Source organism: Schistocerca cancellata, chromosome 8 (genome assembly GCF_023864275.1).
Source record: "Schistocerca cancellata isolate TAMUIC-IGC-003103 chromosome 8, iqSchCanc2.1, whole genome shotgun sequence".
Classification (NCBI taxonomy): Eukaryota; Metazoa; Arthropoda; class Insecta; order Orthoptera; family Acrididae; genus Schistocerca; species Schistocerca cancellata.
The window spans coordinates 275,092,333-275,110,479 of record NC_064633.1 but is presented as its reverse complement, the minus strand read 5'-3'; the positions used below and the strand labels follow the sequence as shown (position 1 = coordinate 275,110,479).

General features: G+C 44.7%; 1 protein-coding gene across 1 annotated transcript in view; it reads right to left on the bottom strand.

Moving 5' to 3' along the window:
* The window catches only part of LOC126095512 (RAD51-associated protein 1-like), a 71,722-nt gene extending 63,942 nt beyond the window's left edge, over positions 1 to 7,780 (bottom strand). Inside the window, exon 1 of the mRNA XM_049910297.1 lies at positions 7,434 to 7,780. Within this exon, the coding sequence (XP_049766254.1) occupies positions 7,434 to 7,780 (347 nt within the window). The remainder of the gene's footprint in view (positions 1 to 7,433) is intronic.
* Positions 7,781 to 18,147: the final 10,367 nt, after the last annotated feature.

Sequence of the window (18,147 nt, the reverse complement as noted above, 5' to 3'; positions counted from 1 at the left end):
GAGTATACAAAATAATAGAACAGAAAATTAGGAAATAGTTAGATGACGATCAGTTTGGCTTTAGGAAGGTAAAGACACCGGAGAGACAGTTCTGATGGTTCAAATTGCTCTGAGCACTATGGGACTCAACTGCTGAGGTCATCAGTCCCCTAGAACGTAGAACTACTTAAACTTAACTAACCTAAGGACATCACACACATCCATGCCCGAGACAGGATTCGAACCTGCGACAGTTCTGAGTTTGCGCTTGATAATGGATCAACACTGAAAAAAATCAAGATACATTAATAGCTTGCATACCCAGTATTAATGATTCACAATAATATTTACTTAATAGTTCGTACTGAATCGACTTTCAGCAGCTCCATACGCCATCGCCAGATATCTTAATACTCATCAGATAGTCCACACAATTTCGGAGAGCATTCGTAACTGTAAGTTAATGAGAACAGAACGCTGCTAAATTATAGAGGAAGAAGAAAATCAAAAGTTATAAGGCACATAACGAGACACAACCAGTTCCTAAAGAATGTATTTGAAGGAAAAGTTTTAGGGAAAAAACCAATAGGCACGCGTAGAGCAATGTATTTTAATAACATCAAAGAAGATATGGGGATAAAATCGTATGAAGAATTGAAGAGGATGACAATGGATAGAGGGACGTGGCTAAATCGACAAGGCATAGCCTTTAGTTTATGATGATACAAAGATATGTGAAATTTTATGACGATGTCGATAGAAAACAGTATAATGCAATACCTAAAGAGACTTTGAATAAATGTATCACAAATTAAATTAAAACCATATAAGCCAAAAATGTTGTACGAGTGATGGCACAGGCAACTGTGTCATATGGGCAAACTGGTGAATGTGACAAGCAGAACGAAAAAGAGGGGAGAGAAAGAATTCTATGAAATGTGGGTGTGAAACATAACGATCCTTTTGTCAAATGGTAAGAGACATAATTACTGGCTGCTACTGCTTTAGTAAGGGTGCGTAATGGAACTTTACTTGGTCATTAAGAACCAGGTCACGATTCCTTCATTGGTGTTTATTAATGACTAGAATTTCAAGTAATGTTAGTTTTCTGCCTTTAGCTCATTTATCGAGAACATCACATTCCCTATATGAATAACATTCACGTGGAGCCTGTTCAGCAAAGGTGGAGTCTTTTTTTTTTTTTTTTTTCAATTTCCAACTCCCTTCATGCTCACTCGGTCTGGTAGTTATAGCCCTACTTGATTGACCTACTAACATTCCATAACATCTTTCTTCCCCTCCTCCCCCCCCCCTACAGCAGACTGTTCGTTACATTCACCTGTTCGACCATATGACACAGTAGCCTGTGCCGTTTCTCAGCTGTACAACAAGATTCAATTGACAAATTAAGAAAAAGCAGACTTCTTACATCATTCTTTCATCCCGTACGAACTGCGTTGCCAAAGCTTGAACTTCCTCTACAAATCATCTCTATTTTATTTCTTTAAGTATTAGAACCATTTACCTTGTCCCGGATGGCCAATGTTCATCAGAGACAAAGGTATCGTAAGGAGTGACACAGGAAGGTATGACGGGATCGCTCTTGTTCTCCCTGTACATAAACTACAGTGTATCTGAAGAACAGGCTAAGCGGCAATTTCTAACTGTTTACTGATGAGAATATAGTACACGGGAAACTACCATTGCCTGGTAAATGTAAGAGGATGCTAAATGATAAGGATAGAATTTCTGTTTGGCGCGATGTTAGTCGGAAAAGCAATCTTGTAATGTTCGAAGAAAGTGCTGCGCGATTAATGTAATGCGGAAGAACAAGCAATTGGTTTCCAGGCAACACTTGACCAGTGTAGGAAAACAGTTCAGTGATTGTGACGTCGCCTGGAGTGATGCTGGCGCCTCTGTGTTGTTCGGAGCTTTTCTTAAGAGTGCCGGTAAATATGCTCATGTTTAGCGACAGTGGATGTGGAGTCCCTTAGTGTTTACTGCAGGCTGCCAAGATATGGCGAAACAGTCACCGCAGCCAGAATGTGTTGCGGTACAGCCGAGTTTCCAAGGGGACCTGAACTGGAATGCCATGTAAGCGATCGAAGGTAAACAAATTTTACTTTCACTATCTGGTATCATGCATCTACTAACAGTGTTTTATGTGCAGTGTTGAAAAGAATTACATAAAACCAAAATTCGTGAGGTCAAAACCGTAGTCACCAACAGAAATATCTTCACTTATGCCCTCCATCTCATTTTCTTTGTGACCATTGTTATATCTTCCACTACATTGTGTTCTATGATCCTTTTGTATGGTTTTCTGGGTTTCGTGGTCATTACCAACATCTAGCTTGCCATTACACTTATATGCAGGGTGCTCTAAAATTCCAATTAAAAACTTCTAGGACTTGCTGAGTCGACTGAATACATAACATTTTGTATCTGAAACTACTGTTTCCGTGCGACAACCATTCTAAAACAGGTTGGTAATGCTACCATTTTTACAGTTAATTTATTAGTCATGATTCATTACGTCACTTGTTTCACAATTCCAAGCATTAATAGCCAAAGAAATAAAAAGGAAACTTCCTCAGTTTCCATGTCCACTGTTGTTTACAGTTACACTAGCTCAATGCCTGGCGTTTCCCTGGAGCACGACAGTCACGAGTCTAATTGTGAAGGTACCCCTTTCCCGAAGTCGTTGCGTAACTGCGGTGAAAAGGGTGTGCAATGAAATCGAACGTTTTGGATGACGATGTTGATAGAGGTGACGAGTAGCTCTTCCATTAACGTGAGCTTCGGCGTGCAGAAGGATAACGTTGTGTATTCTGCAAGCGTGTATTCAACCATGCTCCTCTAACACTCACAGACATGTGAACCAGGTCAGAGAGGTAGGACAGACATCAGATGACATCAGCGACTCCATACGTAACCACCCCGCCCCCCCCCCCACCTTGATTACCCTGTTACATGCCTATCTAACAAATATGTTTTCAAACGACTGTAGCACGGAAACGGTACCAATTCAAAATATCGTCTACCCAATCCCCTCTACAAGTTCTAGAAGTTTGTAAGGGGAATTTTGGAGCACACTGTATATGTGGTGTTTGATGGTTCGGACGCGTCTGTAAGAACTGACATACGAGTGTAATCTAGCGGACAAACAAATACTCTTCAAAGGTTTTCAATGACAGCCGCATTTGGGCATCGAAATTAATGGGAGGTTACAAGTGAAAATTAGTGCCAGAACGGAATTCAAACCCGGATCTCTCACTTAAGGTTTTATTTTTTAATATGTGGCTCCACGGTCTCCCACGTTGTCAAAATATGAGCTGTCCTTGTTGGCACATGATTGCTGATTATAGGTAACAGAAGTAGGACGTTAACGATAAAACAATGATAAGAAAAAGATAGAAGTAAATAAAAAATCGATATGATGATGGAAATGACGCTGCGAAGTATTTGAAACAAAAAAATGCTTAAACCAATTAACTGAATAAAAATAATAATCTACCTGTTTTGATCAGATCTAGAAAAATAAAAAGATTCCCTACGTATGACGAGATTCAATTCAACGATATGTAGAAACAAAATTAAAAGAAACATTCCATTGCTAACTTTGTAACTGTTAGTTCTTCCTGGGTCGCATACTCGCGTAGTTTATCTTAGTTGACCACTTTGCTTGGTCGGTTCCACAAACGACAACACCACCGCTTATCTATGCGCACCTGCCACACCCCAACTATCCGATGGGTCCAGGAAAAGAGTATACTGATCTTTACACTTTCGCAGCCGTAACAGTTTTGTATGTCTGTCTTTCAAGCATTGCAGTAATCTAGTACGTTCGTGTGTGTTTACCGATATTTGTAATGGACCGTCATTCCTGTGATCCACGCCACTGCGTTTATCTTATGAATCAAAAAATACTTTTCCTTTGAAAAAATACAATGTCCCGGAGACCATTCGGTGGTCGTCCGTGTCCAGCAAGCCATACTATTGACACATGGGCGATTCAGCCAAATGTATTGCGTACTTTTTGTCATTCGTTGGGTATTTCCGGTTCACGACAACGTACTATGTTAACCTGACAGTAGTAGCTGGTGTAGGTAGTGTGTGTGTTCTAACGTGCGCCACACCATTTGCCAATTAACGGAAGGATGTTTCCGTTACACCCTGTTCCGGGCGACATGTCTAAGAAGCAGATGGTGCACGTCCTTCGATATTGGTTGTCTTGAAGTCGGTAAACGCGCCTGAACGTAACTGTGTTCAAGGATGAAGGTACACACATACGTTAACGGAGGCGATAAATGACCGACACTGACCAGGGTGAGGTGAGATGTTGGTATTAGTTGTTCGATGATCATCCCCACAAGGAGATATACGTGGCACGCTTCTTCTCGTGAACGTTGACTTAGCCAACGCCCCCTTATCGCGTTGGGAGGGTAAGTGTGTTGTGCTGTACCGTAAAGAGCTGTCCCAAGTTTACAAAGTACCCAAAAGCCGCCTGAATCCTTAAAGTCATCGTTCACGTCAAGGGGAGAATGTGTGTCAGGTGGCACATCACGGGAGCGAGATAAAGGTTGATGAGTGACATTCGCTGCAGCATATCCATCAACCGTCGGTAGGTATCCGCAGTCATTCCTGCCGTGTCATTATGAAAGGAGATGCCCAGACAGAGGGTTTGCAGCACTGGTAAGAGTTCTACCATTCCTGGTTCTAGTCCACGTCCCACATGCACGAATTGTGATTTTCTGAATTTAATCTCGCTACCAGGTGCCATCCCATATGTCTGTAGCCAACCCTGTGCTGAGCGAGTCTCCCCATAATTCCGGACGAGGAACACAATGTCATTTGCGTATGCTCTACGTTTGAAAGATAGAAGCCGCAGGGAGGCCCCAGTGAGTCGGCGGCGAAGGCCTGCGATGCACGTCTCTAAGGCGATCGCATACAGGAGGACCGAGAAGGCGCAACCCTGTCCGACAGCTATTAAGATCTTAAAATACTCTGTTCTCCCTCCATTGATCACCATCGCTGATCTTACGCCGAGCAGCAGCAGCATCACTGCAGTGGTCAGTAATGGCGAGACACCCAGCCCGTTCATCACTGCCGCGAGGTATACATGATCCAACCGATCAAAGGCAAGATCGAAATCTATAGCAACCAGTGAACCCGGAGAGGACTTGTGGCCGCGAGGGCGACTTAACGTCACGAGTCTCCCAAGGCTGTGTGAATATTACTGATGCCGCAAAGACACAACTGGTCAGCATATATTCCATTCCGTTTTGATACGACTGCACAGTATGTGCATTAAGATCTTGTAGGCACGCGGGGTAGCCGCGCGGTCTTAGGCGACTTGTCACGGTCCGCGCGACTCCCCCCGTAGGACGTTCGAGTCCTCCCTCGGGCATGGGTGTGTGTGTTGCCCTTAGCGTAAGTTAGATTAAGTTAGATTAAGTACTGGCTAAGCTTAGAGACCGATGACTTCTGCAGTTTGGTCCCATAAGATCTTAACACAAATTTCCAAAAAAAGACCTTGTAATCACTATTAAGGAGGCTCAAGCGGCAACAATCACGTCATCGTTTGCCGCCACGTTGCTTGGTTATTAGGATCACGAGCCCTTCTGTGAATTCAACGGGTAGCGGGACTTCTCACCCCAGACTCTTATTAAACATGCATTGCCAAATCGCTGTCATAATGATAACAGATGCACGCTAAAATGCCAAAGGGAAACCATCAGTGCTGGGACCTTGTTGAGGGCCCCTTGAGTAATCGATTCCTCCAACTCCTCACACATGATTTCAGATAACACGTCCGTTTCCCCGTTCCCACACGTCGCGTCCAGTTTCTCGTCCACGACGTTCCAGCCGGCCGGGGTGGCCGAGCGGCTCTACGCGCTACAGTCTGGAACCGCGCGACCGCTACGGTCGCAGGTTCGAATCCTGCCTCAGGCATGGATGTGCGTGATGTGTGATGTCCTTATGTTAGTTAGGTTTAAGTAGTCCTAAGATCTAGGGGACTGATGACCACAGCAGTTAAGTCCCATAGTGCTCAGAGCTATTTTGAACCACGACGCTCCCTCTGGCCCTACCCGTCGCTCGCATAGAATCTGTTAAAATAATCGATGAATGTCTGTGCTATGCCCCTTTGTGTTGAAAAATGCAGCCATTGCCGAGATCGAGTCTTCCGTCTCCTTCTTCTTTCCTATATGACGTAATGCATAGAGGGAAGTTCGTTGACCAGACAGTCCTGCAAACTCGGGCACATCATGGTACCCACCAACTTTAGCGTCATAATTTGTATCAGCTTCGCCTTCGATCGGTGGACAGCTGTCTGGCCTTATAGTGAACGTGGTTGAGCGAACAGTTCCCGGACAGCCGTAAAGTAAAAGTCAGAGGCCGTGCGCTGCCATCGAGAATCCCCCTTCATGTAACCTACTAACGTTCTCCGTAAAGTTGGCTCCGCGCACTCAATCAACCAGTGTACGACAGAACCATAAGAATTTCTTAGAAGGAGCAGCCATGGCACGCGTCCTCCACTATGCGTCGGCATTGTGCATCACGCAGTTGGGAGACGTTCATCTTACAATTACCCCTCCGTCTTCACACCTGCTGTCTAGCAAGGATAACTGTATAAACATATGCCTCATTGTCTGTAAAAGCGGTCTGACAGATTTCTGCGTCCACCGTCTACAACGCTAACTTCTTGAAGCATAGATCCGATCCAAACGGCTCGAGGAATGGTTCGTGAAAAATGTATATCCTAGTTGGTTGCAATACTTCAGTGCCCATGTATCAACTAATTCCATCCTGTTGACCAGCTTCCGAAGTTCTGGTCTTGCAGTACAGTTAGGATGTTGGTCCTGTCGAGCACACAGTTAAAATCTCCACCGAGTATGCAAACATCATATCGTCCCTGGATCAACGGTGGACCTCACGCGTATAAAAACCTGCGCGTTCCCTTCTCTTATCAGAGCCTGACGGCGCGTACATATTGTTCAAACGTACTCCACATATGGTAACGGCCGTACCACGGGACGAACGCAAATATACTACTTCATCTACACGTAATCCTTCCTTCAGCATCATAACAGTGCCAACGCCCATCGAGTCACACCGAGAATAGTAAATATAATAACCGTAAAAGGCCGAGAGGGAAAGCACCAGAACCTCCTGTAAACGCTAGGTCAATGTCTGTAGCCCTTAACACGTCACAGAGCATGTTCATTTTTACAGTCGTCCCAATGCTATTGATGTTAACAGACAATATTCGGTAAGCATGTTACATGGCTATCAACGTAGATAAGGCACCTTACGGTCGTCAATACTTCCGTACACAGGCAGCTTTCTTTCTACCGCCCCCCCCTCCCCCCGCCGTCCCCTCAAGTTGTCTCCAATTACTCCGTGCACACGTTCCGTCTTACATCGGGAGAGTGTATAGGTTCAGCTCCTACAGAATCATCTGTTCCCCACTGGGTGAGTCTTGTGACCAGTCCTCCAGCGTCCCATAGTTGTCGTACGTTGTAGGTGCCATAGCCTCCCCAGTATTCTGTGGACGTCGATCGGACTCCTCCGCTGTCTCTAGAGCATCGTCATAGGAGGGTCGTGTTGCCGTCCCGCTGGCCATCCCTGCATCCACACTAAGCAGTTCTCTATCCATGGTTGTCGGCTCTGTACTCGGAAATGTCTCAGCATTCCCTGCTGTATCTGGTTGGTCGTTCTCCACCGTGAGGCGGCGCTTCTTCCGGCGTGTTGGTGATTGCTGTTCCCGCTGCCGAGCCTCGGAATCAGAGATCAGCATGGCCTCTTGATGTTCGCCGTCCAATTATCAATGTCCGTAAGTGCTGTGTCCGAAGGGGCCGCGAGCGGCACGAAGGAAAGGTCCTCCTGTGACTGCCATAGGCGGCCCAGTGCAACGTCAGGCTTCCATGCTTCGCCGCGATCTACCTCTCCCTATACATTCCGGTACGTTTCTGCAGAGCATCCTGCGTCATCCCGTAATACCTCTACATAGGTCATTGGGGGCATTGTCGGTTGCGGTGTGAGTGTTGGAGCATCCTGTGGCAGCTGTAACAACCTTCGTTGAGTACACTCAGAACGTACGTGTCCTTCCTCCCCACACCCATACCACGTTCGTGGTTGATAGATGACAATAGCCCTGCGACTAGGGATGTACAGGTATTACGGAACATATTTTCGTAGTTCGATCCGTGTTTGTCTGATACCATTTAGGTCAGGATACGTTTTGAAACCCGCACACTTCTCAACCACATGGAATAGAAAAGTTCCGTAGGGACGCAATGCGTTTGTCACCAATTCTTGTCACTTCGAATGGAAGCTCAAAGAGGCGTGTTCAAATGCAACCACTCCAGCAATCCCATCCGAATGACAGAAACGAAGTCCTTGTCGGTGTTGGGGTAGTAGTTCGTCATATGCTGTTTCATTAATGAGCTTGACACAGACCACGCTGCTGACTGTGGATAAGTCTATTGTCACTAGAAACTCAGGTTAGATTTTAACCTCGTCCCGTAAATAATGTTCTATCTCGCAAGCGTTTGGTCGGCCATATTCGTTAACAAAACTAAATTTCAGTTCCAATTTGCGGAAAGACAATGCCGTGTTTCGTTCTACGTACCACCGCGACACACCGTTACACAGCGTAAACAGCTCTCGTGGACACGTGCAGCAGGGACGTAACACCGTCCGAACTGCTGCGCCGCTGAAGGCTGACTGTCGGCCAGCCGTGCACGCTCCCCAACCGACCCATACTCCCAGGTCGTTACAAACCACTAGCGTAGAGTCAGCTACCCATTAACCCTAATACCCCATTTCTAATTCCCAAAAGAGAACGTGCTTGGTATGCACGTGCTCTGAAAAAAAAAAGAGATGCAGCACGACGTCGCATGGAATCGACCAATGTATGAAGTAGGGCTGAAGGAACTTACACCATGCATCCTGCAGGACTGTCCATAAATCAGTGAGAATACGAGGGGATGGAGATCTCTTCGGCAAGGCATCCCAGATATGCTCAGTAATGTTCATGTCTGGTGAGTTTGATGGCCAGTGGAAGAATTTAAACTCAGAAGAGTGTTCCTGGAGGCACTCTCAAGCAATTCTGGACGTGTGGGATGTCGCATTTTCCTGCTGGAATTGCCCAAGTCCGTCGCAATGCACAATGGACATAAATGGATGCAGGTGATCACACAGAATGCTTACGTACGTGTCACAGAGTCGTATCTAAAAGTATCAAGGGTCCCCATATCGCTCTGAGCCTCCACCAGCTTGAACAGTCCCCTGCTGACATGCAGGGTCCAATGGATTCATGAGGTTGTCTCCATACCCATATATACCCATATATGGCCATCCAGTCGATACAATTTGAAATGAGACTCATCCGACCAGGCAACATGTTTTCAGTCATCAATAATCCAATGTCAATGTTGATGTTGATGGCCCAGGCGAGGCGTAGACCTTTGTGTCGTGCTGTCATCAAGGGTACACAAGCGGGCCTTTGGCTCCGAAAGCCTATATCGTGGATGTTTCGTTGAATGGTCGGCACACTGACACTTGTTGATGGCCCAGCGTTGAAATATGCAGCAGTTTGCGGAAGGGTTGCATTTCTGTCACGTTGAACGATTCCCTTCAGCTGCGTTGGACTCGTTCTTGCAGGATCCTTTTCTGGCCGCAGCGACGTCGGAGATTTGATGTTTTACCCAATTCCTGATATTCACGGTACACTCGTGAAATGGTTGTACGGGAAGATCCCCATTTCATCACCACCTCCCACCGCCCGTGTGTCGATTGTAACACCACGTTCAAACTCACTTAAATCTTGATAACCTGACACTATAGCAGCAGTAACCGATCTAATAACTGCGCAAGACACTCGTTGTCTAATACAGGTGTTGCCGACCGCAGCACCGTATTCTGCCTGTTTACATATCTCTGTATTTGAATACTCATACCTATACCAGTTTCTTTGGCTCTTCAGTATCCACACGGCCTAGTCTGTTGTTCAGTTTTTTGTAGACACTTCCGGGATACTAGAATAGACCTAAGGTAGACAAGATTTCTTAAAGGAAAACATAAGGTTTTTAAATTAATTATTCCTTTTTAAAATTATGTTCCTAACTCCTATACTTTTTTTGTTACTCTGTTTCATTTTATAGTTCGTAAAAGTATCTTACTGAAGTGTTGCTATTAAAATGAGGCAAAAAGAGAACAGATTAGGCAGTTACTTCAGTTTATACAACTCAGAAGTTTCCAGACGCCATCTTCGTTTACAAAATACGACAGTTTGCGTGTGATGCCTCACGACAGTGAAAGGAGCTTTTGAACACTGGACATATTCTATTTCAATTGTTTTATTTTCAGCCTTAGATATACGTCTAGTTTTTTTAAAGAAAGAAAAATCTTCCCAAAACCCTGTTCTGACTGTTTCTTCGCTATACAGTGCCATGAGATACCCCAAAATCTTAACACAACACACACATATATCATACTAAAACAAGTAAATCCATCTGATGATAGAGGTTTAAACCTTCGAAACGCTTTGCGGATAAAAGTAAACAGTGACTACTAACAGTAAACTTGTTGTTTCGTTCGGCATCTCACGGATGCAATGAAACACACCCTGATACTGAAGTGGTCGCAAAATTTGGATTTCTATGCGTGGTCTAAAGCTGGTTGTGAAACCGTCTTCCTCCTGGTGGCATGATCTTAATAATGTAAGCTGACAATGCTAATTTCCTACAGACTTTTTCTAAACTTCCCAGCACAGATTTTATACTTCTCTTTCATTGGCACGAGAATTTTCCATCCCATAAGACATGGTTTACTTAGAATTGTTTAACAAAATTAGCAGTTTTATTGGATACTATTTCCAAAGAGTACAAGTTAACATGTATTTCATATTTATGCTGCATAAAACATAGTTAAAGGGTTTCTAACATTCTGTGTGGTTTCTTTTTGTTCTATATCATGTCTCCCTACCACTTTCGCGCAACGACGCTCTGAGCGTGTTTTTTAGGGAATTGACTAGTTTGAACCTGGGACCTGTAAAAAAATCTTAATACTAACTAAATTTAGTGGAAGGGGTTCAAGGCTTTCCTATTTTTAATTAGCTGGTAAAATAACGTCGAAAAAGCAGTTAAGTTTACCATTGGAAATTTTATTCTACTCACAAAACATTGTTTATAAATTGCACTATTGATAAAAGGAAATGTTTTAATACAGAATGGTAAAAACCAACTGCATTCAACAAAAATGTGAACGAATATTCCCTGAATGGGTTTCCAAGTTCTACAATGGATCGAAGGATGACCTATGCCATATCGCATTTATAACCTAAGTTTAAATTAAGTTTCACAAAAGAGAAAACTATCAAAATGGTCTACAGTGACCCTCAATTATCTTTAATTACTTATCTAACTTGTCGTAAAGTACAGTGGCTAATGTGTCTTCTCAATAACTATATAACAGAAAAATCATCGCGTTTCAGATTTTTAAGTCAAGTGGCAAATGTGAACACCATGAGCTTTAATTGACGATCGACACTGTATTACGCAAAAACTGGGTGTAACAGATGAGACTTCTGCAGTTCTGAGTGAAGCTTTATGCGCTGTTATGCGGCATCGCGTGTGTTCATTACCTTATCGGTGCTCGTCAGGGGGCGGCGAACAGCACAGCTCCGCTCACCTCGCCGCCTCGGAAGCAACTCTCTCCTAACTTCTCCTTACTACAATTCACCGAAGTTGGTTTAAAAAAACTATCTGGCTGTGTTTTCATCTGACCAATCAGGGTCTCAATGTTAACCTTAAGCTCTGCCTACAAAAATTCTGTCTATCCAATGACAAACGTTATACTTTTCGTGGTGGGGCAATGTTTTTAAAGTTTGCAACGTAACAGAGACGCGAAAAAGTCTCACGCTAAAACTTGCGTGTGGTGTGGCCCTTTTTGTGTTATCGTAAGATCTATACTGTTCATCTGGAGGGCTCTAGCTTTTAACATGGGCTGGGGGTGGTCCTAGCGGTTAGCTGGCGACGTGGGTGTCCATCCCTTATCGTAGGGCCTTCCAGCTTAACACGGTTCTGCTCTTGGCTTCTGTTCTCGTTTCTCCCCTCGGAACTGCGTCTGTCTCACGGTGGGAAGGTATGACATGCATTTAGGCATTCTTGTGTTAGTCTGTGGTATTCCATTTGCTCACTCGTTACACGTTTTACTTTGGTTAATTTAATGTCACGATTTATTCGGAGCTATGTGACATACAACTGGATTTGCTTATCATGTCAGGGATTTCATGGAAGGTGTTGGATTTGCCTGACACCTTACAGGTTATGCAGGTGATTGTAAAATTGTGCGGTGGCGGCTTTAATCTGAACCTTATCTTGATTCACAGTTATTATCTGACTCCACTCATTGTGAAACTTAGCTGCTTGTTCCTTGCTGGCTGTGATAGCCATCTGCTGTAGCCCTCAGCTTACCTTGAATTTTGGGCAATTATTTATTGAAGGTCATTGTAAACGTTTCTGCTAGTCTGTACGAGCTGAGAAATAGATTTGTATTGAAGTTTATTCCAACGTGTCTTGAATTTTTGTGAACTAGCCGCGCGGGATTAGCCGAGAGGTCTGGGGCGCTGCAGTCATGGGCTGTGCGAATGGTCCCGGCGGAGGTTCGAGTCCTTCGTCGGGCATGGGTGTGTGTGTTTGTCCTTAGGATAATTTAGGTTAAGTAGTGTGTAAGCTTAGGGACTGATGACCTTAGCATTTCTACATCTACATCTACATTTATACTCCGCAAGCCACCCAACGGTGTGTGTCGGAGGGCACTTCACGTGCCACTGTCATTACCTCCCGTTCCTGTTCCAGTCGCGTATGGTTCGCGGGAAGAATCTCTCTAATTTTACATTCGTGATCTCCTCGGGAGGTATAAGTAGGGGGAAGCAATATATTCGATACCTCATCCAGAAACGCACCCTCTCGAAACCTGGCGAGCAAGCTACACCGCGATGCAGAGCGCCTCTCTTGCAGAGTCTGCCACTTGAGTTTGTTAAACATCTCCGTAACGCTATCACGGTTACCAAATAACCTTGTGACGAAGCGCGCCGCTCTTCTTTAGATCTTCTCTATCTCCTCCGTCAACCCGATCTGGTACGGATCCCACACTGATGAGCAATACTCAAGTATAGGTCGAACGAGTGTTTTGTAAGCCACCTCCTTTGTTGATCGACTACATTTTCTAAGGACTCTCCCAATGAATCTCAACCTGGTACCCACCTGCCAACAATTAATTTTATATGATCATTCCACTTCAAATCGTTCCGCACGCATACTCCCAGATATTTTACAGAAGTAACTGCTACCAGTGTTTATCATATAATCATACAATAAAGGATCCTTCTTTCTATGTATTCGCAATACATTACATATGTCTATGTTAAGGTTCAGTTGCCACTACCTGCACCAATAGCTTATCGGCTGCAGATCTTCCTGTATTTCGCTACAATTTTCTAATGCTGCAACTTCTCTGTATACTACAGCATCATCCGCGAAAAGCCGCATGGAACTTCCGACACTATCTACTAGGTCATATACATATATTGTGAGAAGCAATGGTCCCATAACACTCCCCTGTGGCACGCCAGAGGTTACTTTAACGTCTGTAGACGTCTCTCCATTGATAACAACATGCTGTGTTCTGTTTGCTAAAAACTCTTCAATCCAGCCACACAGCTGGTCTGATATTCCGTAGGCTCTTACTTTGTTTATCAGGCGACAGTGCGGAACTGTATCGAACGCCTTCCGGAAGTCAAGAAAAATAGCATCTACCTGGGATCCTGTATCTAATATTTTCTGGGTCTCATGAACAAATAAAGCGAGTTGGGTCTCACACGATCGCTGTTTCTGGAATCCATGTTGATTCCTACATAGTAGATTCTGGGTTTCCAAAAACGACATTATACTCGAGCAAAAAACATGTTCTAAAATTCTGCAACAGATCGACGTCAGAGATATAGGTCTATAGTTTTGCGCATCTGCTGGACGACCCTTCTTGAAGACTGGGACTTCCTGTGCTCTTTTCCAATCATTAGGAACCTTCCGTTCCTCTAGAGACTTGCGGTACACGGCTGTTAGAAGGGGGGCAAGTTCTTTCGTGTACTCTGTGTAGAATCGAATTGGTATCCCGTCAGATCCAGTGGACTTTCCTCTGTTGAGTGATTCCAGTTGCTTTTCTATTCCTTGGACACTTGTTTCGATGTCAGCATTTTTTTCGTTTGTGCGAGGATTTAGAGAAGGAACTGCAGTGCGGTCTTCCTCTGTGAAACAGCTTTGGAAAAAGGTGTTTAGTATTTCAGCTTCACGCGTGTCATCCTCTGTTTCAATGCCATCATCATCCCGCAGTGTCTGGATATGCTGTTTCGAGCCACTTACTGATTTAACGTAAGACCAGAACTTTCTAGGATTTTCTGTCAAGTCGGTACATAGAATTTTACTTTCGAATTCACTGAACGCTTCACGCATAGCCCTCCTTACGCTAACTTTGACATCGTTTAGCTTCTGTTTGTCTGAGAGGTTTTGGCTGCGTTTAAACTTGGAGTGAAGCTCTCTTTGCTTTCGCAGTAGTTTCCTAACTTTGTTGTTGTACCACGGTGGGTTTTTCCCGTCCCTCACAGTTTTACTCGGCACGTACCAGTCTAAAACGCATTTTATGATTGCCTTGAACTTTTTCCATAAACACTCAACATTGTCAGTGTCGGAACAGAAATTTTCGTTTTGATCTGTTAGGTAGTCTGAAATCTGCCTTCTATTGCTCTTGCTAAACAGATAAACCTTCCTCCTTTATTTTATATTCCTATTAACTTCCATATTCAGGGATGCTGCAACGGCCTTATGATCACTGATTCCCTGTTCTGCACACACAAAGTCGAAAAGTTCGTGTCCGTTTGTTATCAGTAGGTCCAAGAGGTTATCACCACGAGTCGGTTCTCTGTTTAATTGCTCGAGGTAATTTTCGGATGTGCACTCAGTATAATGTCACTCGATGCTCTGTCCCTACCACCCGTCCTAAACATCTGAGTGTCCCAGTCTATATCTGATAAATTGAAATCTCCACCTAAGACTATAACATGCTGAGAAAATTTATGTGAAATGTATTCCAAATTTTCTCTCAGTTGTTCTGCCACTAATGCTGCTGAGTCGGGAGGTCGGTAAAAGGAGCCAATTATTAACCTAGCTCGGTTGTTGAGTGTAACCTCCACCCATAATAATTCACAGGAACTATCAACTTCTACTTCACTACAGGATAAACTACTACTAACAGCGACGAACTCTCCACCACCGGTTGCATGCAATCTATCCTTTCTAAACACCATCTGTACCTTTGTAAAAATTTCGGAAGAATTTATCTCTGGCTTCGGCCAGCTTTCTGTACCTATAACGATTTCAGCTTCGGTGCTTTCTATCAGCGCTTGAAGTTCCGGTACTTTACCAACGCAGCTTCGACAGTTTAAAATTACAATATCGATTACTGCTTGGTCCCCGCATGTCCTGACTTTGCCCCACACCCGTTGAGGCTGTTTCCCTTTCTGTACTTGCCCAAGGCCATCTAACCTATAAAACCACCCAGCCCACGCCAAACAGCCCCTGCTACCCGTGTAGCCGCTTGTTGCGTGTAGTGGACTCCTGACCTATCCGGCGGAACCCGAAACACCACCACCCTATGGCGCAAGTCGAAGAATCTGCAGCCCACACGGTCGCAGAACCTTCTCAGCCTCTGATTCAGACTCTCCACTCGGCTCTGTACCAAAGGTCCACAGTCAGTCCTGTCGACGATGCTGCAGATGGTGAGCTCTGCTTTCATCCCGCTAGCGAGACTGGCAGTCTTGACCAAATCAGATAGTCGCCGGAAGCCAGAGAGGATTTCCTCCGGTCCAAAGCGACACACATCATTGGTGCCGACATGAGCGACCACCTGCAGATGGGTGCACCCTGTACCCTCCATGGCATCCGGAAGGACCGTTTCCACATCTGGTATGACTCCCCCCGGTATGCACGCGGAGTGCACATTGGTTTTCTTCCCCTCTGTTGCTGTCATATCCCCAAGGGGCCCCATTACGCGCCTGACGTTGGAGCTCCCAACTACCAGTAAGCCCACCCTCTGCGACCGCCCGGATCTTGCAGACTGAGGGGCAACCTCTGGAACAGGACAAGCAGCCATGTCAGGCCGAAGATCAGTATCAGCCTGAGACAGAGCCTGAAACCGGTTCGTCAGACAAACTGGATAGGCCTTCCGTTCAGCCCTCCAGAATGTCTTTCGCCCCCTGCCACACCTTGAGACGACCTCCCACTCTACCACAGGTAGAGTGGGAGGGATCAGCCTCAATGCGACCAGTATCCCGGGCAACCAGAGTCGTAGCCCGATCGGGGGATGCGTGGGACGAGCTGGCCGTCCCCAACAAACCCCCATCCGGACCCCCACAGTGATACCCGTTGGCAACAGCCTCAAGCTGTGTGACCGAAGCCAACACTGCCTGAAGCTGGGAGCGAAGGGATGCCAACTCAGCCTGCATCCAAACACAGCAGTTGCAGTCCCTATCCATGCTAAAAACTGTTGTGCAAAGAACGTCTGAACTAATCTACCGAGAGCGCAAACAAATCGACACAAAATTGAAACGGTTATTAAAATACAAGATTGCCTAGTAAATGCAGTAATGCTGCTACTTGCGCACTGCTGACACACTGCTCGGCGGCGGAAGGAGACTACGCGATTTTACACTATTCAGGTACTAAAACGCGATGCTACAGCTCTCAAATACTATAATACGCCCGAAATTTATGAATTAGGCAATGAAAGTACCAAAAACACACAAAGAAATTAAGAATTAAACTATGTAACAAATGAGTGAGCTAGAAGTATACGACTTGCTGCTGCAGCTGCTTATCCAACGGCGGCAGGGAGCACACTGTCCCGTAAGATTTCTCACACATTTGAACATTTTTTGTGATCTGTACATTTACTAAGGGGCATTGTCAACGCTTCTGCTGGTCTGTAGAAATTGGGAAGTACATTTAAATCGCATGGCCTTCCAACTTATCTTGAATTTTGAGCACTTGTATATTTATTAAAGGCCATTTTCAACCGTTCTGCTCGTCTGTAGCAGCTGGGAAGTACATTTAAACTGCATGTCCTCCCAACTTACGTTGAATTTTGGTTGATTGTATATTTCTAAAGGTCATTGTCAACGTTTCTGATGGTCTATACCAGTTAGGAGTCACATTTACATTGTATACACTCCCAGCTTATCTTGTATTTTGGGAAATTTGTAATTTTATGTAAGGGTCATTTTCAATGTTTTTTAAGAGTGTACGGATTGGGATTTATACTCAAAATTTCATATCTTTCCAGTTCGTCAGTTTTGAAGCACTGCGTATTTTATTGGTTTAAGAATTTTTCTATTAAGGCTTATGTATTGTTAAGCGGCCTATCAGTAGCCGTAATCAGTGGCATGACTTGTAATCCTTTCAGTATTTGGATGTGTGATATCCAGTTGTGTATCCGTTACCTAAGATTCGAAATTGTCAGTAAATTTAATGGCTGTCATTGTAATTCAATTGTTGATAAAATTGTCTGTTGAACTTGCTTGCAGGCACGCCAAGGTGATATGACTTTTCCCATTTTTGGGAACAGTATACTTCCTGTTTCAAGCCCTGTTCTTGATGGTATAAACTGTTAAAATTTGTTTTCAATTAATTGAGCCTGTTCAAGTTTCTAAGACTGAGAGTTGTGACCCTTTTAACAAGTTTTTTTTTCAATTGTAATGATAATATTATTGTTAAGTAATAAGGTGTACTCCGTGAAACAACATGTGATGAGATTTGTGGAACAACCTTCCACGTGTTCTCTTTTAAACATTCCCATCCTAGTTGTGAGGTGCATCAGCAGTGGATGCGATCGATGCTTTTGTCAGCATTGAGGTAACGCGTCACTCGACACAGCTGAGCACCAAAACAAACCGTTGCAGCCACGAGTCGCTACGCGGCGCCGCACGGCGGCGAGTCGCTGCTGTGCCGTGGTTTTGGGTGACGGCGCATCAGCGGCGGCAGCGGCGGCGGCGGCGGCGGCGCATGATACTGCCGGGGACTGGCTAATTAGCGTCCAGTGTTCTGTCCG